The sequence below is a fragment of the Alnus glutinosa genome, chromosome 6 (genome assembly GCF_958979055.1).
Source record: "Alnus glutinosa chromosome 6, dhAlnGlut1.1, whole genome shotgun sequence".
Classification (NCBI taxonomy): Eukaryota; Viridiplantae; Streptophyta; class Magnoliopsida; order Fagales; family Betulaceae; genus Alnus; species Alnus glutinosa.
This window is the reverse complement of record NC_084891.1, coordinates 5,452,950-5,480,627: the sequence shown is the minus strand read 5'-3', so window position 1 is coordinate 5,480,627 and position 27,678 is coordinate 5,452,950. Positions and strand designations below refer to the sequence as shown.

At 37.8% G+C, this 27,678-nt stretch overlaps 1 protein-coding gene across 8 annotated transcripts; it reads right to left on the bottom strand.

Moving 5' to 3' along the window:
* Positions 1 to 12,563: 12,563 nt before the first annotated feature.
* LOC133871820 (pleiotropic drug resistance protein 1-like) lies at positions 12,564 to 22,606 on the bottom strand. Of its 8 annotated transcripts, none has more exons than XM_062309246.1 (23): positions 22,211 to 22,606; positions 21,976 to 22,096; positions 21,792 to 21,880; positions 21,630 to 21,714; positions 21,381 to 21,540; positions 21,216 to 21,292; positions 19,111 to 19,164; positions 18,916 to 19,006; positions 18,237 to 18,538; positions 17,857 to 18,138; positions 17,406 to 17,722; positions 17,168 to 17,328; positions 16,981 to 17,084; positions 16,738 to 16,894; positions 16,430 to 16,656; positions 15,998 to 16,330; positions 15,608 to 15,898; positions 15,451 to 15,534; positions 15,239 to 15,372; positions 14,680 to 14,907; positions 14,425 to 14,596; positions 13,266 to 13,520; positions 12,564 to 13,160 (listed from the first exon to the last, which is right to left on the bottom strand). In XM_062309246.1, the coding sequence occupies exons 1-23, from the start codon at positions 22,399 to 22,401 to the stop codon at positions 12,903 to 12,905; spliced, it is 4,173 nt and encodes a 1,390-aa protein (XP_062165230.1). In that variant the 5' UTR covers positions 22,402 to 22,606; the 3' UTR covers positions 12,564 to 12,902. The 8 variants fall into 8 exon arrangements, with proteins under 8 accessions (XP_062165230.1, XP_062165233.1, XP_062165234.1 ...); XM_062309249.1 differs by having other exon boundaries at positions 21,792 to 21,845; positions 22,211 to 22,338; XM_062309250.1 differs by lacking the exon at positions 21,792 to 21,880 and having other exon boundaries at positions 22,211 to 22,338.
* Between the last annotated feature and the right edge of the window lie 5,072 nt (positions 22,607 to 27,678).

Below are 27,678 nucleotides of genomic sequence, written 5' to 3'. Positions count from 1 at the left end.
ATGTTTGAACTGTTGAAAAGACGCGCTCTTCACAGTAGCAGGTACAAGTTGGCAGACGGAAAGTAATTCTCTTATTTCCATTTATTTCTGAAATCAGAGAATTAGGGGGGTAACTGTTAGGGATAAAATCAACCCTAGAGACACGTGGATTCGAGGACATCTCGGAGTTATGTCTCGGACATTTGGTGGATTCAAAGACATCTCGGAGTTATGTCTCGGACATTTATTCCGCCCAGCAAAGAAAGATCGTCTAGGTATAAAGATGTCTCGGACATATAAAGACATCCCGGAGGTATAACGACGTCTTGGTCTTCGCATTCCAGGCAACGGTATATCCCAGGATCTCCTAGTCTAGATGGAGCAAACATATCTCGTGTCTCGGAGTAATAACGCTTCGGGGTAATAGCACCTCGGGGTAATAACGCCTCGGTGTAATATCGATTCAGCGCGACAACATCTCGGCCTTATACCAACCTGTTATGGTGCGGCGATACCCCGAGATCTCCAAGTCGGAGCGAACATATCTCGGGTATCATCACCTCGGAGGTTGGTTGCAGTGCGCCGCAGTTGTCTTAGAATGCAATGAGGATAGAATCCCAGAAGATCAGGGATAAACCACAGTTCCATAATTAATGGGATAAGATAGTTATTGATACGGGATAAGATAGTTATTGATGCGAAATCCAGTTTAAAGAGGTACAAACGCAATCAACTTCGGACTCTACAATCCCAGTCGAATTCCCTGAAGATATGGTTAAAGTTCTACGAAGCTAGGACTCCAACTCCTAATCCAACTACGTGTCAAGAATTCTAGTAAGACTGCAAATCTGGTAAGACTGCAAGTCTAGCCTATAAATACGATAGCCGCACCAGGTATGAAATCACGAATTCTCTAAGCTCTTGAGATTAAGATTAAGAATACTCTGCAGAAAATTGATTTAAACTGACTTAGGCATCGGAGTGGGCGTAGTCGGCACCCTCGACGAGTTGTTTGTTCTTTTTGCAGGATTGAGGTAGTAGATCAGAACCCAGCAGCGAATCACCAGGCGACACGTCACCATACCGGAAACTGTACCAACAAGGCTTAAGCTTGTATGATGAGTGGTGTCCTAACATGCTATAATAGACTCATTAAGATGTCAATCTCCCTAATAAATAATATTAGAGCCGATGGTAGCGTGCGGTATGGTGGAGTGACGCACGCACGAACAATGGTCCCTATAGTAGGGACAAAGGAGCAGGATGTAGGCATGAACGAGGCTCTCTAGAGCGATGGCTAAAGGTTCTTGGAACAAGTACAAACGAAAGTCTTTGAAATAGGGGCAAATGTATATGGCATAGAGAAATCCACATAATACAAGATTGATCTTGGAGATGCATGGCTCATGAGTATTTCATGTACATCATCCAGTAGCTGCGGAAGATGTTAGAACTACAGAAATTAATGAAAAATTATTCAACTCTTGGACAATAAAGATGAATATTAATCTTTCTCTTATATAAATATTGTCTACCACTTATACAATAAGTTTTACAAAAGAGAATATAACAGTTTTATCCTCAGAATATAATACTACTCAAATGTAGTGTTCAGATTGCAAATTTTGAACACTACTCTGAATAAGAAATTATGTAGCAGCAAAGAAGAAGAAGAGAAAAATATATATATATATTATAAATTACAGAAGTAGTTTATTACAGTTTATAACTGTTAAAAAGACTGTTTCTAACCGTTGAAAAAGCAGTTAGAAAATGTAGTTTCTAGCGGGTAAACAATAGTTAAATATTTAAAAATATGACTGTTAGAATAGCAGTTGTATACATAAAAAAAAAATACATGCGTAAAAAATAAGCTCGCGGCTCGTGTGTGACAATGCGCACGTGCTAAGTACGTCTAAAGCGACTAAGTGACACATGTGCGTGCGTGCGACGGCAAGATAAATGCTTATAAAGCAAACAAAAAAACTTATAACTTTTTAATATGAGACAAAGAGTAATTGAAAAAAAATAAAAACAAAATATTAAAATTGGAGAATACTTAAATTTTTATGAAATAATTTTTTAACGGAAGATAACAAGAATGGCAAGTGCCTCAGTCCTTGTTTCCTTGCATATCACGAACAGTTGCAGAGGAGCAGCTGTACTTATTTCACTGCTGAATTCGTACTCAACACAGAGACAGTCCACTCCAATTCCAGTTTTCCTTGTGAAAACAGTAGATAGAAGTCAACTAGCTGCAGATAGCTAGAGTCATTTTCTAAGTTTCCTTGTTGTTCCTGTTAAACCTCTAGAAGATACCACTCCTCCAGCTCATGAGCAATCTCTCCACCGGTCATCAATTACAGCCAACACACAAGATCTCAATCACACAAGATCATCCGAGTTCCCTTGTGCAGCAAATACTGGTTAAGGGAAGTGCAGTTGGTATCATGCACGTGATTGTTTCCTTATACAGCCTAGTCTTGAGAGATCCTAGGCTTTCTTGCGCAGCACTCAATTTACCATCTGTAGTCCACACTCAACGGCTACTTCCTTATATACACTTACTTGATTGTATAGAATAGTGCATTATTTCCTTTCCTTGTATACTGTAATTGCTTTCCATGTTCTACTTGATTGTACTCATTATATATTCAAACACATAGCTCTGTTTTGGTTAAGCCAACCAAAACATTTCTTCACTCTGTTTACATGGTATCAGAGCCTCATACAACTCACGCTGCTTCAATGGCTGGATCCAACTCTGCTCCTGAAATTTCATCCCCCAATACATCTACTGATGTACCCTTGATCACTGCCAATCTGCCCACCTCTCCACAAGTTGTCGGTACTAAACTTGATGGACCAAACTACCTTGCCTGGGTAACCCAGTTTATACCCATTTTCCGGACTCACGAAGTCCTGGGAATTGTGGATGGTTCTGAACCTTGTCCTCCACAATACTTGCCTAACTCCACTGATCCGAACCCAGCCTTTTTCCTTTGGCAGAAAAAGGACCAACTCGTTCTTAGTTGGATCCTCTGCTCACTATCTCCCACGATCCTCTCTTCAATGTATGGTTTGAATACCTCCAGATCAGCCTGGGCATCTCTTGCCAGACGATATGCCGATCAGTCACGATCCAGAATTTCCCACCTGAAGCGCCAACTCCAATCTCTCTAGCAAGGCAGTAAAACCTGCACGGAGTACCTGAATCAAGCCAAGTCATGGGCTGATCAACTAGTAGCTATGGGCAAACCAGTGGATGATGATGACTTGATTTCATTTATCATCAATGGTTTGAACCCTGTTTATCATTCCTTTATTGTTGCCTTCTCCCTAGCTATTCGTAGCTGTGACATGTCCTTCATTGACTTTCAATCAAAATTATTGAGCCATGAGATTCTCATTGAGAATCAAAACCACCAATCAATTACCAATGATACCCCTGCCTTTGCCATGTACTCCAACCGCCCCAGTGCCCCTGAGTTCAAGCAGCCTGCAAGGTTTCCCTCCCATTCTCAAGGGTTAACCCGACCACAAAATACCTCCTATGGCAGAACCTCCTACCCTTCCAAGGGTCCAGCTCGTTTTCCACACCCAGGTTTTCGTAATGGCTCGTCTTCCACCTCACGAAGTGGTCCTCCATCAAGACATCACCACACTCCCTCTCAAAGTCCAGCACAGCCCCCATCCAGTGGTCCACCTGAGTTGCCTCCCCGATCTCCTTGCCAAATCTGCGGCAAGATCAACCACAGAGCCTTGGACTGCTATCACCACATGGATTATGCGTACCAAGGTCGGGTTCCACCTCCTCAACTGTCCGCCATGGTCGCCCACACTAATGCAGAATATGATACCCAAGAGTGGCTAGCCGACAGTGGTGCAAACACACATGTGACTGCTTCTCAGGACCACATTACTGATCCCCAATCCTTTGATGGCCGAGACACTGTCGGTGTTGGAAATGGTGCAGGTTTGGTTATCACTGGCACTGGTTCCTCCCTTGTTTCACCTGATTCTTCCCCTGACTCTGTCTTTTATCTTAAGCACATTGTTCACTACCCTAAAGCAGCTGCGAATCTCTTATCTATAAACAAATTCTGCCGTGATAATAAGTGTTATTTTATCCTCACTGATTCCTTTTTCTGTGTTAAGGACAACAAGACCGGAACCATCCTCTTCCAAGGACCGAGTGAGAACGGGCTCTATCCACTTCGCTTTCATCATTTTACCACAAATAATCTGAAAGACTTCACTGCCTTCCTTGGGGTCAAGACTACAGATATGGTCTGGCATCACAGGTTGGGCCATCCTTCTGAGTCAGTTTTTCACTACCTTCACAGTCATCAACAACTTCCTCTTTCGGGTTCCCTCAATAAATCTCGGGTTTGCGAATCCTGCCAACTTGGGAAGGCTAAACAGTTACCATTTTCAGATTCAAGCAGAATCTCCACCTCTCCCTTAGAACTTATCCATTCCGACGTTTGGACCTCTCCGGTTCAGTCCATGAGTGGATGTCGGTTTTATGTAATCTTTGTTGATGACTTTAGTAGGTTCACTTGGTTGTATCCTCTCATTAATAAAAGCAAAGTGTTTTCTTATTTTGTGAAATTCAAGCTTCTAGTCAAAAAACAATTTTCCACTAGCATTAAACAATTTCAAACGGATAATGGCGGTGAGTACACCTCCACTCAGTTCAAACACTTCCTTGAAAAGCATGGTATCCTTCATCGGCTCACGTGTCCTCACACCTCTCAGCAAAACGGTATTGCTGAGAGGAAACATCATCACATCGTTGAGATGGGTCTCACCCTTCTCGCACAATCTGGCTTACCAACCAAGTTTTGGGTTGAATCCTTTCTCACCTTGACTTATCTCATAAATCGATTACCCACCAAAGTTCTCCACAATGCCTTTCCTTTCTCTAAGCTGTTTGGCACTCAACCTGATTATTCCTTCCTCAAAGTTTTTGGCAGTCTTTGCTATCCCCTCCTTCGACCCTATGCTCAACACAAACTCTCCTTCCGTAGCAAGCCCTGTATTTTCTTAGGTTACTGCATAAATTAGCGTGGCTATCGCTGCTTTGATCCCCACTCTCACAAAGTCTTTATCTCCCCACATGTGGTGTTTGATGCAATGAAGTTCCCTGCAAAGGATATGCCCGTCCCTCCAGGTACTTGCAAGCTCACGGATCCGGATGACACTTTCATCACTCTGCCCTCCCTGCCTTGTTCCACATCCCCACAACTCACTCTCCCTATTGCTCATACAGACTCCACCCCGTCCATGCAACCTCCTAGTCACTCACCGTCCACTGATCCTCTACATGTACCTGACCCACCCATGCAACCCCTCCCTCACTCGATGTCTACTGATCCCCTCAATGTGCCTGCCTTTCCACCCTCGCCAACTGCCTCCCCGCACACCCAGCTCTCCGACTCTCCCCAGGTTTCCCCACCGTCTTCTAATACCGCTGAGGATATTCCCTTGCCTCCCCCCTATCCTGTGTTATCCCCTGCCTCACCCCATGATCCTCCAGGGATGCTTACCCGCTCCCAAACCGGACATCCCAAACCAAAGGCCTTCCTTGATTTCCACCTTTACCACTCTGTCAAATACCCCCTCACTGCCATGCAGGCCATCCATCTTCCCATTGAACCAAACTCCTACCGGCAAGTTGCCCTTCACCCTGAATAGATGTCTGCAATGCAATGTGAATTTGATGCCTTGTGTACCAACCGCACCAGGACCCTCTGCCCTCGGCCTCTCCATCAAAAGGTTGTTTGAAATAAATGGGTGTTCAAGGTGAAGCAAAAACCGGATGGGAGTGTGGATCGGTACAAGGCCCGACTCGTGGCCAAGGGGTTTGATCAAACCTGTGGTGTAGACTACTATGAGACTTTCAGTCCCGTGGTGAAACCAGTCTCCATTCGGATTATTTTAGCACTTGCTGTTCACTTTGATTGGCATATTCGCCAACTTGATGTCTCAAATGCGTTTTTGCATGGTGTTTTAGATGAGGAGGTCTACATGGATCAACCTCCTGGCTTCATTGATTTGAACATCCAGATTACGTCTGCCGACTACACAAATCTATCTATGGACTTAAGCAGGCGCCTCGCCCGTGGTTCACTCGGCTGTCCACTGCTCTCTTGGAGTTGGGGTTCAAAGGCTCGCAGGTTGACCATTCTTTATTCATGTGTCATTCTGGCTCTACTCACATTTTTCTCTTGATCTATGTAGATGATATTATTGTAACCAGTAATCATGGAGCCTCTATTGATGTGCTCGTGGCCAAGCTAAAATCAGATTTCGCCATGAAAGACCTGGGTTCACTTCACTATTTCTTGGGTAGTATTCAAGCTATCCGCACCACCACTGGCCTTCATCTCTGCCAGTCTAAGTACAATTCTGATCTCCTTCGCCGTGTTCAGATGGATGAGGCCAAGCCGTATGGTGCTCCCTCATTTCGGGCTCCAAGATGTCTCGCTTTGATGGGGAACCGCTGGCTGATCCCAGTCAGTTTCGCCATGTAGTTGGAGCCTTGCAATATGCCACGCTGACCATGCCAAACCTTGCCTATGCCGTCAACCAATTATGCCAACACATGCACTGCCCTACCACTGTCCATTGGATTGCTGCCAAGAGGGTTCTCCACTACCTCAAAGGCACGATTGATCATGGCTTGTTGTTCCGCAAAGGCCCTCTCACCCTTAATGCTTATTGCGACTCCGATTGGGCTGGAAATCCCGATGACAGGCGCTCTACTACTGGTTTTGGTATCTTCCTTGGTTCCAACCTTATATCTTGGGCTACCAAGAAGCAACCCACAGTCTCTCGTTCAAGTACCGAAGCCGAGTACCGGTCCATGGCTCTTGCTATCACTGAATTGTTTTGGATTCGCATGCTTCTTTGAGAACTTCGGGTTCCACTCCTCACTCCACCGCGTGTCTGGTGCGATAACTATGGTGCGCTCGCCCTCGCTTCCAATTCTGTGTACCATGCCTGTACGAAGCATATCGAGGTTGATTTCCACTTTATTCTTGAGAAGGTTGCCAACCGAGATGTTCAACTTCGTCATGTTCCCACACTTGACCAAGTTGCTGACATATTTTCTAAAGGCCACACTGCAGCTCGGTTTGTGTATCTGCGTTCCAAACTTATGGTGTCCTCCCCCATTAGTTTGCCGGGGGGTGTTAAACCTCTAGAAGATACCACTCCTCCAGCTCATGAGCAATCTCTCCACCGGTCATCAATTACAGCCAACACACAAGATCTCAATCACACAAGATCATCCGAGTTCCCTTGTGCAGCAGATACTGGTTAAGGGAAGTGCAGTTGGTATCATGCACGTGATTGTTTCCTTATACAACCTAGTCTTGAGAGATCCTTGGCTTTCTTGCGCAGCACTCAGTTTACCATCTGTAGTCCACACTCAACGGCTACTTCCTTATATACTCTTATTTGATTGTATAGAATAGTGCATTATTTCCTTTCCTTGTATACTGTAATTGCTTTCCAAGTTCTACTTGATTGTACTCATTTTATATTCAAACACTTAGCTCTGTTTTGGTTAAGCCAACCAAAACATTTCTTCACTCTGTTTACAGTTCCACATAACAATAACATGTGAATTTTCCTTTGTAGATTAATTGTATCTAAATTCCTTGTAAATCACATTGTAAAAGACTCTCTAAGTCCTTGCTATATATAAATGATCACATCTTCTCTGTTTTGGTAAGTAAACCAAAGCAGGTCCTCATTTAGTTTTTCAATGAGCATTATGTTAATGTATTATTTATTATCATAATTTTCATACGTTACATATTGAATATATAACTCTCATACATTATCCTTATAATTCTTATATGTTACATATTGATTATGTAACTATTCTAATTCTCATAAGTTACATATTAATTATGTAATTGTTGTATTCATGGCCTCATTCAACTATAAATAGATCATTTTATTGTATATTTTATATAAAAAGAATAAAAGCAACAATGTAGCCATTTGGGCTTTATTCTATGAACGTAAGTTATAGACCGAAACCACATAAAATCCTTGTTCTTTTTTTCTTTTTTTTTTTTTTTTTTTTTTTTGTTATTCCACTTTTCAATTTATATTTCTATAGCATTATATTTTTTGTCACATTAGAGCACAAGTAACACACTGTAAATTCTAACGAAAGACGGTGAAATACTCAAAATACTCATGTTATAAAAATAAAAAATAAAAAAAATAACAAGTACTAATTGACTAGTTTGTTGACCCACGACCCACCCACGGTTCCATTTTTTTTTTAAAATAATTCTTTCATTAGAGTATTTTGTATTTTTAAAAGTTTTATAAAGGTATAAGAAACATTTCACCTGTGTATAGTCTCATTTAACCCAAAATACTAACAATAAGGGTGACATTGCAGGGTTTTCAAAGATAATGACCCGACATTGTAACTTTTTAAAGTTTGATAGTAGGATTGCAAAAGTAATGAAACATCATAGATAAGCAATGGTAGCAAACAGTACTACACATTTTTTTTTATTTTTTATTTTTTCTTTTCAATACCAAACACTACGCTTAGTAAAAATAAAACACTCCATAACACATTAATTCTAGATGAGCTACTGTATTGGGTTGGCCCAACCAGTTCAACCCACTTAAATGGCCAGTTTTTTTTTTTTTTTTTTTTTTTTTTTTTTTTTTTTTTTTTTTTTTAAATTCGAATGGACTACAGTGTTGGGCTGACCCGAAAAGGATCATCCCACTTAATCGAGTCAGGGTCAGCCCAATCCAAAAATTCAAGAAGCCCGATTTAGATTGGCTGACCCAAATGGGTTAAGAGGGCTGATCCTTTTTGGGTCAATCCAATAGTGTAGCCCATCCGAATTAATAAAAAAAAAAAAAAAAAAAAACAAACAAACAAACTAGGCATTTAATTGTGTTTAACTGTTTGGGCCAGCCCAATACAATAGCTCATATAGAATTAAAAATAAATTGGGCATATATGAGATTTAGAACTTGGGTTTTTCAAATATAAATGGCATAAGGCTATTCACTAAGTCCATTAGGCTATGCCATTTTATATGTCTTCATATTGTAATTTTATTTCTCTTATGATTTACATTGTTATGTATTAAAATTATTGTTTCTTTAATACATGAACTAATGAATGTAATTTAATTATTTAATTTATATTATTTAAATATAAATTGTTTGATGCCTAAACCTAAGAATAATTAACAATACCATATATGCTGGTGTGTATTTACGGGCACTATCTAAGAATGCAATGTTTAGAAAAGTTCTGGCAACGAAAGTCTTGGGATTTAAGAGGTCCATCTGACCTCCCTCACTTTCCTGAGAACTCACCTGCTTATACCTTGGAGAACACCGTTTACCCCATTTTCATATTGGTTTGTTTTATTCCTGAGACTATTTATGGGCATCTATAAAGTTGTTAGATGTTAATGAAGTCACAATTACTATGATAATTTTGGGAGGGCCAAAACATTCTAATTTTGAATGATAATTGCATTAAGACTTAAAAACACATGAACTTCATATAGAAAAATTAACATCGTGTTGTAATTAATTCATAAATTTAATTACTTATCAGTCTTATCCTCAAATGGAAGTTTTTTATTTTTATGACTTAATAAGAATAAGATAACAAATTTAGTATTAAAAGTAAATTTTTCTTAAGCCCAAAGGTACGGAGAATTTTATTTATTAATATTTAAATTTTTATTAGTCTTATTAATAATAAAGAGTAAAAGTTATGCGTAATGCAACATTTGCCCAAAAGTAGGTTGAAATTTACTATTAAATTGGCATTGGTTAATTTAAATATAGTTACTTCATATCACTTAAATAAATAGAATATACGGTATTACGGTTAGGTAATTTAAATTTATTAAATTACTGTAATGGAATCATTAAATTGATTAGAAATCAATTTAATTATTGTTTCCTTGATGAGAGGAACGATACGGTGTTTATCAAATATAAGGGTCCCTAACTTAGCCTATAAATAGAGAGCATGTGTTGTATGATATTTTAAAGGGGCCATACTGAGGAGGAAGAGAGTTGAGAATCAAATGGACCAAGAAGGAATTGGAAATCTCAACCTCTAGGGATTTTAATTGAGATGAAATATCCATCATTTTCATGATGTGCTCACGCACATTTTTGGAACTATCAAAGGTTTGGCTTGATAGTCTCTTCATTAGGGTGCTGGTCATGGCCTTAGTTGAACTCACAAACTGTGGTTCAACGGCTTTCAAAAAATCCTCAGCCTTAGAACATTCAGGGATGAAACTCCTAATGCCTTTGGTAATATGAGACTGCATGTACATTAAGCTGAGGCGATTAGATTGCTCCCACCTTTCATGTTTAGCAATCTCTAGTGTAGTAGTAGTAGTCGTGATAGCGAGTGGTTCATCCGTCCGGAGTGCCAGGTCTAATTCTAAATATCCCAATGTAAAGAGCAAGTTCTCTTTCCATTCAATAAAATTATTAGCATTAAGATTCGGAACATGAAAAGTACCATCAAATATTCCAGCATGTATAGTTGCAATAACCAAGGAAAAACAAAACTACTTAAGTGCTATGAAGTAACTATATTTAAATTAGCCAATGCCAATTTAATAGTACATTTCAACCTACCTTTGGGCAAATGTTACATCACGCATGAAATTTACTCTTTATTAATAAGACAAATAAAAATTTAAATGTTAATAAATAAAATTCTCCATACCTTTGGGCCTAAGAGAGATTTTACTTTTAATACTAAATTTGTTATCCTATTCTAATTAAGTCATACAAATAAAAAACTTCTCTTTGGTGATAAGTAATTAAATTTATGAATTAATTATAACACGATGTTAATTTTTCTATATGAAGTTCATATGTTTAATCTTGATGTAATTATCATTCAAAATTGGGATGCTTTGGCTCTCCCAAATTATCATAATAATTGTGACTTCATTAACATCTAACTTAATAGATGCCCATAAATAGTCATAGGAATAAAACAAACCAATATGAAAATTGGGTAAACTGTGTTTCTCCAAGGTACAAACAGGTGAGTCCCTAGGAAAGTGAGAGGGGGTCAAAAGAACACTCTTAAATCCCAAGAATTTCCTTACCAGAACATTTCTAAACATTGCATTCTTAGATAGTGCCGTAAATACAAATCAGCATATATGATATTGTTAATTATTCTTAGGTCTAGACATCAAGAAATTTATATTTAAACAATATAAATTAAACAATTAAAATACATTCCTCAGCTCATGTATTAAAGCAACAATAATTTTAATACAAAACAATGAAAATCATAAGAGAAATAAAATTGCAATATGAGGACATATAAAATGGCATAGCCTAATGGACTTCGTGAATATCCTTATGCCCTTTATATTTGAAAAAGTCAAGTTCTATGCCCCATATATGCCCAATTTACTTTTAATTCTGGATGGGCTACTGTATTGGGTTGGCCCAACCAGCTCAACCCACTTAAATGCCCAGTTTTTTTTTTTGTTTTTTTATCCAGATGGGCTACAGTATTGGACTGACCCAAAAAGGATCAGCTCAGTTAATCAGGTCGGGTCAGCCATTTTTCATAAAAATCTGAATCGGGCTTCTTGGGTTTATGGATTGGGCCGACTCATTCTTAGTAACCAGTTGGGCTTATCCTACTGAATGCCCAACCCAAAAAAACCCGACCCGAATACTTAATGGGTTGAAACCCTACCCGGTTCCTAATATATTCAACCCGAAAATCTCCTAACCCTAGCCGCCGCCACCCATTGAACCCCAGCCGAGACCTTATTCGGCGGCCACTCTTGGCAACTGCTCGGCAACCAACAACCACCCACAGCTTGCTCCATTTTTAGACGTCCGAAGAGAGCCGCCGCTAATGTAACTGGCGGTCCTTGCGGGCCGCCTATTACAACGATAGGTGGAGGCCGCAGGGAGCGGCCTCTCTTCGTGTGGCGTCGACGCGGCTGTGCCCAGCGGCGTATCCGCCGCCGGTGATAGGGAGCAGTGTGGCCGGCATTTTAAGAGGTGTTTTTCACGGTGGTCTCCATGGGTTTCTTGAGCATACCAGGGCAAAACAGTAAATACATAAAAAAAAAAAAAAAAAAAATACCCATACCATATTTCACGGCAATTTGAAATAGACAGTATATCACAGAATACACAACATATTGATAATGGAAAAATACCAATATCAAAGTTCATGGTTTCTGAACAATAGGTGAACAAAAAATTTAATTATATTCACAAAATAAAAATTTGGACTCGACATTGATAACGCATAGCAAAACTAAACGCTAAGCAAAACGGTAGCATATGAACAATATTATCATGCTAATAATAGCATTATAACAACAGAAAATTAAAAGGAAGATTTAGGCTTACCTCTAGTTAAGCGTCTTCTAATCTATGCCTTACTGTATTGCCGTATTGATGATATACACAAACTCTATTTATAAGCTAGGTTACCGTAATACCGTATATGCTATTTATTTATTAAATAAAATAAATATTATATAGTGGCATATAAGTCATTTATGGGGATTAGGATCCCTCAAATTCCCTTTGACATTTGAGATTTTAAATCCTTTGGATCTAACAGTTCACATTCAACATTAAATAAATGCTAAATGAATTCAAAACAAACTCATAAAAACTTAGACGAAAATGCCCTTTGAGTTCCAAAGCCCTTCACCATCTCCGTTTGAACACCAACCGAGCACGACTCCGACCTCGACCACCGACGACCTCCCGACACCGTCAGAAACACGCGCACCCCGACACACCAAACCCACACCGGGAATTTGAGGAGATTATATCTTACATTACATTAGTATCAATGAAGTTCAGCGAAATTATGACCACCTTCCTGATCACCTTTTCTGGAAGTTGAATGCCTTTATTGAAAAGGCAAAGCCGACTCCGAAGAGAAGTGTTATCCCAATAATCACAATGGAAACCACTCCTAGGAAGTCATATCTAAACCCAAAATAACTCGTAATAAATTCTTCCACCGTTTGGCCAGATTCAAGCTTGTCTTTGGTGTCTCCAAACTGTGAAGCAACCAATCCATACAAGGTCCAAGCAAAAGGACATGCCCAGTAATACCATCTCCACCACACCGGCATATACTGCAAAAACATGCAAGGGATTAATCTTTAGTCATCCTTATATATGACACTGGTTTGTTAGATTATAAGTGGAAAGAGACCACACATACATACATATATACATACCATTCGTGGAAGAAAAAAACCTGAGAAGAGGTTCCACATTGAATAGAAGGATGAGGCAACTACAGCAGCTATGTTTTGGTTTGGAGTGATGGCCACTGTCATCATCCCAAAGAAAGTGAAGTATAGGAAAGTGAAGTACGTGAAGAAGAGATTACAGAAGAACTTGGTAACTGTCCACTCGAATCCAATCATGGCATATATCATTCCTCCATATATGATAGCCTGAACGAGAACGTACGTGAGCTCAACCATGAGCTGCATGCAGATGAAACAATAAAATCTCAAACACTCCTCTGGAAAGACATAAAAATAAAAAAATAAAAAAAATAAAAAATAAAAAATAAAAAAACACACTTCACTTCTCCATTTACTCTCCACTTCTACAGTCTATTACCGGTAGAAAGGCATGCACAGTCTTTGACAGCAAGCCACAATAAAAAAGCATGTTTAGGGATGGCCAAAGAGAACCAAATAAGCTTACTCCAATCAACCCTACGTTGCTTCCTCTGAATGGCTTCCCAAGTGTCCTTACTAGAAAAGGGATTAATTAGACTTTGAAGGCAACCACAATGGGATATCCTTATCCCCCAATTTTACAAGAGGAAGTTGACTTTGAATAGCAACCATACTGTCAGATCTGGCCTGCAACCAGTGCCAATCTCTTCCTCTAATCACACTTGACAACTTAGCATCAAGTTTGCTTCTAGCATCATAGATGACTCTAAACCCATACTTATCGAACAAAATTCAATCCGGATGCCAAGACTCCATGCATAGGTATATACCACTGCGATCCCCCACCTGAAACTCTTGAAAGTTCTTATCTATCTCTATTAGCTTAAGAATCTTGCACCAGCTCCATGTAGCATGTTGTGGGACTTTAATAAACCGAAAACACCTTCCTTCTATCAAATTCAGTCTTTGATTCTTTTTATTATATTATTTCCCATATTCTACCAAGCCTAATTTGTAACAATTCAACCGTTTTATATATTGTCTCTTGTATGTGAGAATATATGCATGTAAATACTAGGAAATTCAAAGCTTCTGAATTATCTTCCACCACAATAATGCACAAATATTTTATATATTTCAATCCATAAAAGATTCCTAAATCTTATAATTGGTTCTCTCCTGAAAAAATACAAGTATGATGTACCTGTCCGAAGGCATACGGTAAAGCAGAATACATTCCAGCTGCTCTTTCTCTGTAGAAAACTGTTCTCTCAAAAGCCACTACTGGCTGCACCAATGCAGCATTCTGTATTCCAATGAATAGAGCAGCAGCATACATGGAACCTACAGCATTGAAGATGTCTTGCTTCCGTCTCCTGCAAGGCCACATAATATTATCTTATTGAGAACAAAAAGGAGGTAAAAGTTAAATCTGTAGCATTTAACCTCTAATAAATACCTTTTGGAACCAAGGCCCCAGAATATTGTCCCAAGTGTCAAAGCTGTGAAAATTGTGAATAATAGTCTTACTGCACTGTACTGTGGGTTCCGCCAATATGACCAGTGTTGTTTCCAAAGGCAAGCCATACACTGGTTCAAGAGTGATTGCGAGTATCGAGTAGGGAAGTACAGATCTTTTGAACCTGGCTGAGGTTTACTAAGTTCCTTGATCATTGCTTTGTTTCTCCTGAATCGTTGACCTCAGAGTATCATCAAATATATATATATATCATAGAGATAATTAGTTTTCCTATCACAGTCTTCGTCAAGAGGGAAATTCAATAATGGAAAATTTTTCTTTATGATTTGGTCCATTTTAGGAAGCTTCTGACAGTTTTTTTTTTTTTTTTTTGTGGGAAATTCAACATCTTTTGACACAAGAATATCCTGAAAGCATTTTAATACCCAAAAATGTTGAAATTGGTCAAAACCAATACTTAGTCCTTTTTTCCACAGGGCAAGTTGTTGAAGTTTTAAAATTTTTTGTTTTCTTGGTGTAGATTTTTCTGTGAATGCACCTGTATAGTTCTGAATTCTTGTATGCATCGGTAAAATTAACCCCCAGAGCTGTTTCTTGTGCTGGTGTAGTCACTTCCAACATCCATGTTGCCGGGTTATAGCCATCTCTAATTTTACTAACTCCCTTAATTCCCTTGAGAATACATAAACTCATCTATGTAATTAATGAGGAAGTAAATATAGAAAATTTGCATTTAGTAATTAGCCTGACCTCAAAGAAACTGATCAAATATGAAGCCTGGTGGCCTATTGGGCCTACATATATTTCTTCACCTCCGCGTTTCAAAAGATATAGCTGCAAATGTAATATATAAGCATGCAATGTAGAAACATGCCACCATTTTTGTTCCCTAGCCTTGGAGACATACCTCATCAAAGGCATCAAATATATCAATGCTTGGCTGGTGGATGGTGCATACCACAGTTCGTCCTGTGTCCACTGTATTCCTCACTGCTCTCATCACAACTGCGGCTGCTCTCGCATCAAGGCCTGAGGTTGGCTCATCCATGAATATTATAGATGGGTTGGAAACAAGCTCAACCGCAATCGTCATCCTCTTGCACTGCTCAGTTGAAAGACCATTAACGGTAGGCAATCCAACAAGGGCTTCACTTAATGAGGTCAGCTCCACTAGGTCCATGACCTCCTTAATAAACATCTGCAAACCATTACAGCGAATATCATTGAAATTGCTTGAAAAGAACACGGAAATGCCATTTTGGCATGTGTGAACTACCAAGATGGACTAATACTTCACCTTTCTGGTTGCAATATCAACTTCAGGAGGTAGACGGAGCCATGCAGAGTAAAGCAGTGACTCGTAGACTGTAATGTAAGGAGAGTGGATGTCAGTTTGCTCACAATAACCTGATATTCGAGCAAATGTTTCCCGTTGCTTTGGATATCCAGATATCATGATGCTTCCCTCAATGTATCCACCAGTTTTCCTCCCAGCCAAAACATCCATCAGAGTTGTCTTCCCAGCACCACTAACACCCATTAGAGCAGTAAGGACTCCTGGCCTGAAAGCACCACTCACACCCTTCAGAAGTTCCAGTCGTTCTTCTATAAAACCTTGAGCTTTCATTTCCTACAACCATAGCAACACATACAGAATTGCATGGAATTTATGCTGGAATAACTTAAGTTTTATAAACAATCCACAAGTATATATTGAATTGCTGCTCACCTGAGGCATGTCCACTGCATAGCTGATTTCATCAAAAGAGAGCAAAAGAGGTACAAATGGAAGAACCATTCCTCCTTTCTTGTTCCGATTAGCCACAATACTAGAACTGCTTGTTGCACATGCTGATCCTGATGATACACTTCTTTTAAAGTTAGCTCCTTTTTCATTCTGTGATAGTTTTTCAACTGGTTTTTCTCCTGATATTACTGCCTGAGGCTTTCCAAAAGCTATAACAACAGAGACATCAACTTGTCAAAGTCTAAGACTAAGATAGAAAGATGCATAAATACATAGAAAGGGTCCCTTACGGTTGAGATAAGATAGAGCCAAGGTGAACAGAAAATTGAATAGAAAAACAAATCCAACCGAAGCTCCTACTCCAAGCCAAAACCAATGTTCTTCTGGGAATATCCCATGAGACTTCAAGACTAAAACTCCCAATGGCTCTGTTGCATCAAGAAGCACCTATAACAAAAATTGTTCTCATTAACTAGTTAATATTTTCCGTTTGCCTTTCATTCTTCCGAAACTGGGAAAATATTGATGCTTACATGCTTCCAACTGTTTCCTAGGAATTCATTCACGGCTATAGCATTCTGCCCATACATCATAGGTGAGATCCAGTAACCCCATTTCCACCATTTCTGCACTTCATCTGAGGCAAGCAGAGGACATATCTAAAATCACATGGCTACAATAAAGATTGAGAAAATTAAGTTACTCATATTCAAAAATTACTTCTTGACAGAACAAATCCACCCAGAACAATGACTAGAAGTAACCCAAAAGATCCAAACGTGTTTGCAACGGTCATATCCCTTCCCAAAGCTGCGATGAACCGAAACAGTCCGGAAGCCATTTGGTTAACACACACAAGTAGTAGGTACTGTTTGGAAAACCTGCCATTGAGGAAAATCATTATATCTTGGTGTCCAAAATGTGAAGCCTAAACTTAAAATTCTGCTTATTTACATACCTTTTGATGCTTGGATCAAACCCTATGACATAGTAAGTCATCGGCACCCAAATGGAAACTTCTATAAATGTTATTGGAATCTTGAGGATCCACATGGGTAATGAGTATGACCATGAAGGATAAAAGAGAAGGTTTCTTTGCTTATAAAAGACAGGAAGTTTCAGGATGGTTAAGGCAAGCTCTAAGAATCCATTGAACATAATCATGGATAATGAAAAGAACAAAGCACCCATATAGATTTGACCATCCATTGCTGTATTGTGATGGATCTCAATTCGCATAAATAATGTCATCGTCAGCAAAGCCATAATAATAAGCTGTAAAGGGAAAAAAGTGATTTACTCTTTAGACCAACAACAGCATTTTGTTGAACTTAATTGGTAACATTCTTATCCAATTTCAATTTTCTGCAATTAAATAGGAAAGCTAAAAAGGTTTGCCTGCTACTTACCTGAATCGTGTTGGACATGTAGAAGAATGAGTTTCTCTTCATAAGCAATAACTCTCTTGATAAGCAAGCTTTTAATAGTTTCTTCCTCCCAACACCGTACTTGTTCATTGTTAAAGCAGCAGGGTGAGCTTTGGCCTTGTCAAATGGAATGGCAAGCTCCTCACCCAGTTTCTGACCAATGTGAAACGACTGAAATGCATCAGCAAATTCCTTTGCAGTAACAAAGGTATAAGGTATTTCTTTCTGGGCCCAATACTGCTCTTGATCTTTCTTTGATGTCACCTACCAAACAGAAAAATATTCAATATTAGGTACAATGAACTATAAAACTGTAGAAAAGCAGCTGAGAAAAAAAAAATGAGTTTAGAAGGTAGTGATACTTCTTGTAAGAAGTCTGCTACTCCTTTTCTCTCCGGACATTTGAAGCCCATGAACTCAAAGAACTCCAACACACTTTCTCGGGGACCTTGATAAACAATTTGCTCATCTGATAGTAGAATTATGTCATCAAATAAGTCATAGGTTTCGGGTGCTGGCTGGAGGAGAGAGATCACTGATGTTCCTCCAAGAATGTGAATAGCCTGCCCGAGTGAATTCACAATCTGGAAAGTTGTTGAACTATCCAAGCCAGTTGATATATCATCCATGAAAAGGGCCCTAGCCGGTCCAACCAGCATCTCCCCTGTATCATATTTTGTTGTAAGTGCACTTGTGAGGTTTGTGTCCCACATTGGTAAAGTAAAAAGAAATAGAGTAGTTACTATACATTGGCAAAGTATAAAGGAATAGGTTTGTGTCCCACATTAGCTTAGGCTTTTGGGCTAGAAGTGGTGTCCTAATATGTATATTAACTTACTCTTGTTTGCCTCCCTTGGTGCTTCTCTCCCTAACATATTTTTCATACTTCTTATTAATCACTAAGCACGTAGTCACAAATTTTGAATTGGTGCATACTTATACATTCATGCCAAGAATTGTTTAATCAATTTGGTGAACAAAAAGTTGAACATTTAGTTGTATGTATGTGCATGTGAATCATGAGTTTCTATGTGTTTTTACCTACTGTCACTCGTTTTCTTTGTCCACCAGAGATACCTCGTCGCATTTCATTCCCCACCATAGTGTCAGCACAGATTTCCAATCCCAAAATCTGTATGGTTTAAAGAGCGTAACTGAGATAGAACAGCAATTAACCAGGTTTTTATCCGTGTGATCATGAAAACCTCTTATGTAACTTAAATTTTGAGTTTATACCTTGATAATATAATCTGTCATCACATTTGCTTCATCCCCTTCCAGTGAAACAGCCTGAAATATTGAAAATATCATGCGTAATAACAAAGTGTTTGTAGATGGGGGGGTTATGTTTTGAAAGTCTTATTTAGACCCTAATCTACACCTAGAGGGGGTGAATAGATGTTGATTACATTTAATACACAGTTCAAAAATCTTATTACTGATGATAGCGTAATCTACTGTGACGTTCCACATTGCCTGGGAATAGAGATGCGCTTATATGTATAAACGCATCATTCTTGAAATAACGCGTTTTAAAGCCGTGATGGCAATGAACCTATCAGAACTCCATAGTTAAGCGTGCTTTTGTGAGAGTAGTACCAGGATGGGGGACCTCTTGGGAAGTCTGATTCAAGGGAGCCAAAAGTGGATAATATTGTGTCGTTGGGAGTGAGTCGTTATAAATGGTATTAGAGACATTGTCCAGCCTGAGATATGAGGAGCATGCACAAGCCCATGATGGTCGCCAGCGGGCACTTGCTGGGACACCAAAAATGAGGTGATCTTATGAGGTCACTAGTAGGGACGCTAGATCCCAAGAGGGGGTGATTGTGACATCCCACATCGCCTAAGAATATGGATGTGTTTATATGTATAAACGCACCCTTCTTGAAATAACGTGTTTTAAAGCCGTGATAGCCATGAACCTATCAAAACTCCGCAGTTAAGCGTGCTTCTGCGAGAGTAGTAGCAGGATAGGTAACTTCCTGGGAAGTCTGGTTCAGGGGAGCCAAAAGTAAACAATATTGTGTTATTGGGGTGAGTCGTTACATCTACCACACAACATCCAACCAAGATAATAATAATAATAATAATAATAATAATAATAATAATCACAAAAATATAGGAATTTGGTTACGAAGTGAACCCCTTTAAAGAACTCTTCAAAGGTAAAACACTTTGGACAACCAAATTCAGAAAATCAATTTACTAATGAAAACCATAATTTACAAGCAAATAATATTGCAAAACCTTTGTAACTACCTTTACTTGTACTGAACAAACAACATGTTTGTTCATACTGTAGTAGCTTCAGAACTTTGGCCATTCTTCAATTTAATTTCCTCTCACAATCTGGAACTCCGATGTTTGAAGGTTAATGTCTGTGTGTGTAGGTTTTCAAACTCCAAGAGAGAGTAGAAGGTTCAAGCTTTGATGGTGAAGTGCTCTCTTGGCTGAACAAAAAGAACGGCTTAAGCAAAATGAAAGTTGTGCATAACAAGCCCTTAAATACCCTAAGCCAAGACCCCAGCTATACTCAGTTCAATTAGAACTCTAAACCATGTAAATATGCTGGCGGAGTCCAGACGTGTTAGTAAGTCGGTCCGGAGCTAGGGTTTCAAGCTTTTAACCTTGGAGGCGTCCAAACATCAGCGGACGCAAATGCGGACAGAGCATTCCATTTAACCATCACGTCTGGACACTTGCGGATGGATTTGTGGATGAAACATTCTATGACTTCATCTTTCAATGTGGCATCCAGGAGGGGTGCTACACATGCACCCCTCATCCACCTTTCATCCTCCATTTACAATAAAAAAATTGATTTTAAGTAAAAAGGTGTCTCTGATGCCTTTTTGCTTAAAATCAATTTTTTTAAGCAAAAGAGGTGGACAAAGGAGGGATGAGGGGAGGATTTTTAGCATTTACCGGCATCCAGATACGTGCGAACATGACATTTTGTAAGTCCATCTGATAGGGGTCGTCCAGACATCCGTGAACAGATTTGCAAATGAAGCATTCTGTAACTCCATTTAACAGGGTTCGTACGGATAGGTGCGGACCCCTTTGTGAACGGGGTCTTGTGGGCTTGACATTTTTGAAGAATTTTGACACTAAACCCTAAGTACAAAATTACCCCCACCAAGTCTTACACTCAAACTCAAACACTTGTATTGAAGACCGAATCCGCCAATCAAAAACCTAACATGTTTGACATAAATAAGTCTATGCGCGCGCACTCTTTGTGTGCACGTGTAATAAAATGACTACTAAAATTGACAATTTGAAGGAGAAAAGGAAAACTAACACAAGTTTTTCTATCCAAAATTTTTATTTCTCACCTTCATTAAAATGTCAATATCAGGATCTGGCTTGATGTTAGCCTCATTTTCTCTTCTTGACAACTCTACCAACATTTCTGCAAAATTGAAGCATTCATATCAATCGGTTCAAACTTTCCAGAGATGAAGTGCAATATATTAAGGATAGTTGATGCTTTGACTTACCATAACGGGGCCCAACCCCTTGACATCTAGCCGAGAAGGCCAATGTTTCTCTCACTGTCATTTCTCCTATATGGAGATCATGTTGACTTATATAAGCCGATGTCCTCTGTGGAACAAACTCACTCATTCCATGGCCATTGTATGTAACTCCCCCTGAAGACTGGAAGTTTCATCAAGTACCCAATTCAGATTATAAGGTGAAAAGAGTTGGAAAGAATATTAAAGAAGAAATGGTTTTCATTTCATTACTTTCAGATGGGAGCCAAGTCTTCCGGCCAAAGCTAATAGCAAAGTGGTCTTTCCCGAGCTTGGGGGGCCTAAAAGCAGAGTCATCCTGCAAAATTGGTTCAATGAGAAACATATTATATAGAGAGCCTACAATGAACCTTTGAAAGAGAATCCAAATTTCACCTGCCAGGCTTGATAATTCCACTAACATCGCGAAGAATGGATAATGACTTCTTTCTACTTGGAAGAATGTGAACATAATTCAACAACAACTTGACAGAAAGAGACAGAGATTTCAGAATGAATTGAAATGTACAACTTGCAAAAGAAAATATGATGGCCATAGGTGATCAATTCAATAAAATACCTCAAAGAAATTAATAGTGAAATTGAAAAGTGTAGGTAATGCTCTGTTTCCAACATAAGTTTCTGCATCTACAGTTAGGTGCTCAAAACGGACTTCAATGGTGGGAATTTCAATCCCAACTCTGTATCACAAACAGGAAAGACAAGAAATTCATCGACCCAGTTCAGTTTTAAGGCTAATGTTGTTATCCATGATGTCTTTAGACAAGGAAAGATGCGAATTTCATTGAGATTACCGATCAAACCGCTTCTTGAGCCTTAGCAAGCAGTTCTCATTATCTTCCTCTGTATTTTTCACAACCTTCCCCGACAAGTTCTTCAGTTGCTCCAACCCGAGACTTCGAATGTCAACTTCTTTTGCTTGTCCCTGCGCTTCCAGAGACTCTTCATCATCTTCCTCTCGAGAAGACCTCGGAAAAGGGTCCATCGCTCTGTTCCTTTAGAAGCACTTTGAATCACAACAACACCAAAGTTTAAGGCAGAAAAGATTTGAAATTCACGGTCGACGTTAAGCTGAAACAACTCCTTGTCTGAACATCGTATAATGGAGTATATTTGTGTAACAAATTCATCGGACGTGGAGATTCATGCAAATTACGCTTAAACAACAACACCCACTTTCACTGTTCTTTGCATGGCTGCCTAGGCCAAAATTATTTATTTATAATTGGTTGTTTGTCTCTTTGTGCGCAGAGGGCATCGACGTGGTGTAACAACATAAAATCTTGAATATGAAATGACTCTTCGAACATGAGAAGCTGAAATGATGGTTATTCACAGTAATTTTGATAGCCAATGTGAAAGAGTTCAAATGAGACTAGTTGCCTAAATAAATTTTGGGCCGTCCATCTACCTATCTGAATAGGTGTATTTTATATAAGCTCTCTTATAATATTTATCTAAATTTCTAGCCATTTTTGGGTAACTAATTATGGTAAATCCCAAATAAGTTTCTGCCATGCATTAATATATGGCACTGCCAAAGGGTATTGACTTTGTTGGGTATTATAACAGTTGTACCTTTTGGCCTTTACTAACCAACTCTTTCACTTGGACGCCAAGAGGTCCCTTTCTAGTTATGCTATGCTAAAATTCAACTTATGGTAATCTTCTTAATAGATTGAACTGGACTTGTGTTGCTTTAATAAAATAAATTAGAAAAAAATTTTCTTTAAACGAATTTGAAGAAAAATTGTCCTAATTTTCTAGTGTCATGGTAACCCTTTGACCAAACAAGGGTGAAAGGATAATGATTAAAATATATATATATATATTAAAGCCTAAGGTTGGTGCTCAAGATTCTCTCTATTTTTTCTGAGTAATTCTTAAAATCTTGAACTCCAATGTAGTGTTTTTTTTGTTTTTTCATCAACCAATGTTGATTTCATATTATATCCTTACATATACCTTTCATACGTAGTATGAAATATCCGTTGATAAAAGCTTCTTGTCCCATTTAGATGTATCAATTTTGGGGAATCATATGGTCATATCTTAATCATATGAGATTGGTCATATCATTGGTGTTTCGAAAGTATTAATTTATATTCCTTTTATGCACAATAATCAAATAAATTTTTGCTTTGTTTTGCCTTCAAAAGCATAAAAACACATATTTTTCTTTTAAGTCCAAGTAAACCAAAAGAATGGAAACAGAAGTAAGGCGGGAGCCGGCCCTAGAGAGAAAAAGTAGTACTAGCGGCTGGGTGTTCGGGAGGGGAGGTTTCACGCCTCCTTACCCCAGTGGTGTTTCCCTCCTCGCCTTTCTAGGGTGGAGGAGGTTTTTTTGTTTCTCACTGGCTAGATCCAATGGAGATTTGGTGCCTTATAGCCTTTAAGGCTATGGAGTTCTTTGTTCTTCCGAGTTAGATCTAGTGGTGGTTGATGTTCCCCGGCAAAACACTTCACAGGATTTGGGTTGGGGAGCGATTTTCTGGTGCATCTCCGGCGGAGTTTCTGACCTGGTTTTTCTTTGTTTTGGTTTCTTTCTTTGGAGTCAAATCTGCTCATTTCGGCTGGTTTTTCCAAGACACGCACCTCTCCATGGTGGTTGCCGGTTTCTTCCAGTCTAGCAGCCTCCAGCCACGGCCGTGCTAGTTTTTCATGCTGGGCGCATGGCCTACATGTGACAGGGAGGTCACTCCCTGGACTGGTGCGTGTGGGTCACGACTTGTCTTCCAGGGCATGTTTGGTGGTTCTTCGATGGTTTTGGGGTCTTTTGGCGAATTTTTGTTGCAGATGAGGTCACCGGTGGTGGCGAGTGTTCTACATGCTCCGTCGCCCGTGACAACGCTTCCCAACACCAGTCCCCTTTTTGGCTTCTGTTTTGGGTTGTTTTTGTTGTTTTTTCTTGTCTCTTCACAGTCTGCCCATGTGATGCTTAAATATTACTGGACTATTTGTTGGCTTAGGTGCTAGATTTGCCCTATTTTATTTGTTGATTGTGCTTAAATGTAAAGAGTAGCTCAATGTTATCTCTGTAATGGTTTTGTATTGCTTTGGTTTCTGTTCAAGTCAGATTTATCTAACTTAGGGTGTAGGGATCTTGTACCTCTTATTTTGTCCTTACCCTGGGGCTTTCTTTGAGTAATATATGATAGCACATACTATTTGTTCAAAAAAAAAAAAAAGCATAAAAAACACTTTAAAAACATGGCTACAAATGGAGTAGATCACATAAATAAAAAGAAAAAACAAATTCCGAAAAACATAAGAGTCTTTATCTTAGTTTAATTCATATACATTAAAATATATTTAAATCTTTGTTTTCATAGGTATATATGGTTTAAATGAAAAGTATAAAGAAAATATATATATATATATATATATATATATATATATCAAGAAGAATACATAGGTTAATCTAAATATCAAAGCATTAATACAAAATTGAAATCTCTTAGTGTGATACCTATTACATTTCAATACAAATAAAACGCAAATAATTTTAAACATTATAAAAAATAAACATTGTTTTATGAAAATTTATTCCCATAGGTAAACATGGTTGAAAACAAAAAATATAAAGAAAAAAAAAAAAGCAAGAAGAATATATGGATTCTAGTTATAAAAATGCATAAAACACAAAGATACAAACAAACAACAAAGCTTTTTATTAAATAGAAACACCAGAATGAATCAATGCTACATTCAGCCTCCACAAAATTCAAAAAAAAAATAATAATAATAATTACATAGGTCAACACTCTGTTTTTCTCTTGAATGTCGCTGCTGGATGCTCTTGATGTTATAATTCAAGTTGTTTCAAACCCTAAAGAGCGAGAGGAGTATAAATAACCAATGTAAGAGAATAATATGACTTTTCAGCTTACTTGTACGGTTTCTTTCTTCACTGTTTTGTTATGCGTTGAGGTATTACTAATATGTCTAATTTTTTTAGAGTAGTAAATTCTAAAACCATAATATTGTCAATTTAAAACTTTGAACTTTATGAAATCCCATATAAGGAAAAATTTTGAAACAAAATTTTGGAGAAAAAAAAAATCTCACCGCTTAGAATTAATGCATGCAAAACCTATTTGGTCGAATATAGGTGGTGAATGTAGTATATCTTTAGGGATTACCTTCTATCCGAATGGGGTGTAAATCCATTATTTTACAGTAACCAATTATAAGTGGACAAGTCATAAAAAACTACAAAATGCAATAGATATGAAAACACTCGATCCTTTTTCAATAACCCCATTTTCAATCTCTCCCTTTACGACCCACTACAAGTTTCCATGAAAATTCCTAGCCTCAACGAATTGAGACTGAAATTGTAAGTACGATTGTGCAAAAAGAGAACACAAATTAGGGAACTTAGAGAAAATAGAGCTGGAGCTAAAAGAGTACACATGAAAAGAAAGAGTAGGCACTATAAAAAAGAGAGAGGAGCTCATGCACGGGAAACTTCTTGTGCAAGAGAGCTCCTGCGCTCATCTCTCGCACTAGAGCTCTCCTATGTAGGAGCTCCTGTGCTCATCCACAGAAGTCCAGGAGGCTCCTGCATACTCAGGGAAAAAAAAAAAAAAAAAACCGATTTTTCGGTATAAAATTTGGTTTTTATTTTTAATGTGTAATGTGTGTTTAAATGATGTACAGTGTCAATATTTCATTGGAGGCTGTAAAAGTTGAATTTTACAGTCCATCCATATCAAAAGGGCTCTCATATTTTTAATTTTTAATTTTTTTAAAAAAATCTCACTACTTAATGCGGATGTACTGACACTTAATGTTATAATGCGAAAAAATCTTTATTTTGGTCTAATGAAGATTCAGACCCATGGTCTTTTCATTAAAGCATAATAAATTTATGGGTTCACGACAAAACCGGTTCAACATTTAAAATTCAACAATTTTTTTACTTAAAAACCGATTTGATGTTTAAAACTTATATGTTCACCCCACGTGTCATAATTCTATGCGACTTCTAAGTTAGAACTCGGTTTTATATATATATATATATATATATATATATATATGATAGAGATATGATACCCGAGTTCTTCCTTAGAGGTGGCATAGAATTGCAACACGTGGCGTGAATTTATTTATGCTTTTAAAAGGCTGAACCGTTTTTTGTGGAATTAAGTGAAACGTGTTAATTAATTATGTGTTTAAGACTTTATTAAAGGGTGTGTGCATTTAAGTGAGACAATTAAAACTGAGGTTTTTATAATTAAAACGTAACGTAGGTTTGAGCTGTCTAGCTCTCTCTCTTTCTCTCTCTTTTGTGTCAAATGTATGATTTTTCAACCTTAGAAGAAAATAGGGTGATTGCCAAACGCAATGAATTTTTTTTTTTTTTTTGTCTTTTTTTTTTTTTTTAATGATGATTCTATCGTGTTTTAATATTATTTTTCATTGAATTTCTTTGAAGTTAAAGTTTGGATGTTGTTCTGATATATATATATATATATATAGTCGATTGTATGTGTTTTATACAAATATCTGAGATGGGTTTACATTTTTTAAATCCGGGATCATCACTTCGATTCTCTTATTTTTGGTTTAATATTTTTTAACTAGATATTTCTTGATTAAAAAAAAGTGTATTATTTTCTGATTTAAAAAGATATTTCTTGATTAATTACACGATTAGATGATTAGCATTGCCTTGCAAATATTATTTATTTTCTTTTCTAATTTATATATTATTTTTATTTAAATTGCATATTTTCTTTTATAAATTTTACATTGAATTTAGGGAAATGATAATGAGCGAGAGAGTTTCCTATCGTTGTTTTTTGTATGAGATATAACAATTTTTTTAGTTGACATGGTTGTTCATTGAATAGTTTTTTTTTTTTTTTTTTGTCTGCATCTTAAAATAGTTTCTTTTACGTTATATATGCAAATTAAAAGATGGTCAAAAGAAAAAATCTCTGTTTGACAGGTCTTCTTCCTATACCTATGAATTTGATTGGAAACAAGAAAAGTATAGAGAAAAGAAAGTTCTTTTCTATAATATTAGTATTTTTTGCTTTTTGCTTTTTGTCTTTATTTCCTATAGCTCTGTTCTTTCGTTTTCGTTTTTTGTCCTTATTTTCTGTTTTAATTTATATATTTTTTTTTATTCAAAGTGCTAATTTTTCTTTTGTAAATTTTTCATTTAATTCAAGGAAATAATGGTATGTGAGAGTTTCCTATCTTTGTTTTTTTTTTTTTTTTTTTTTTTGGTACGATGTATGATGTTTTTTTG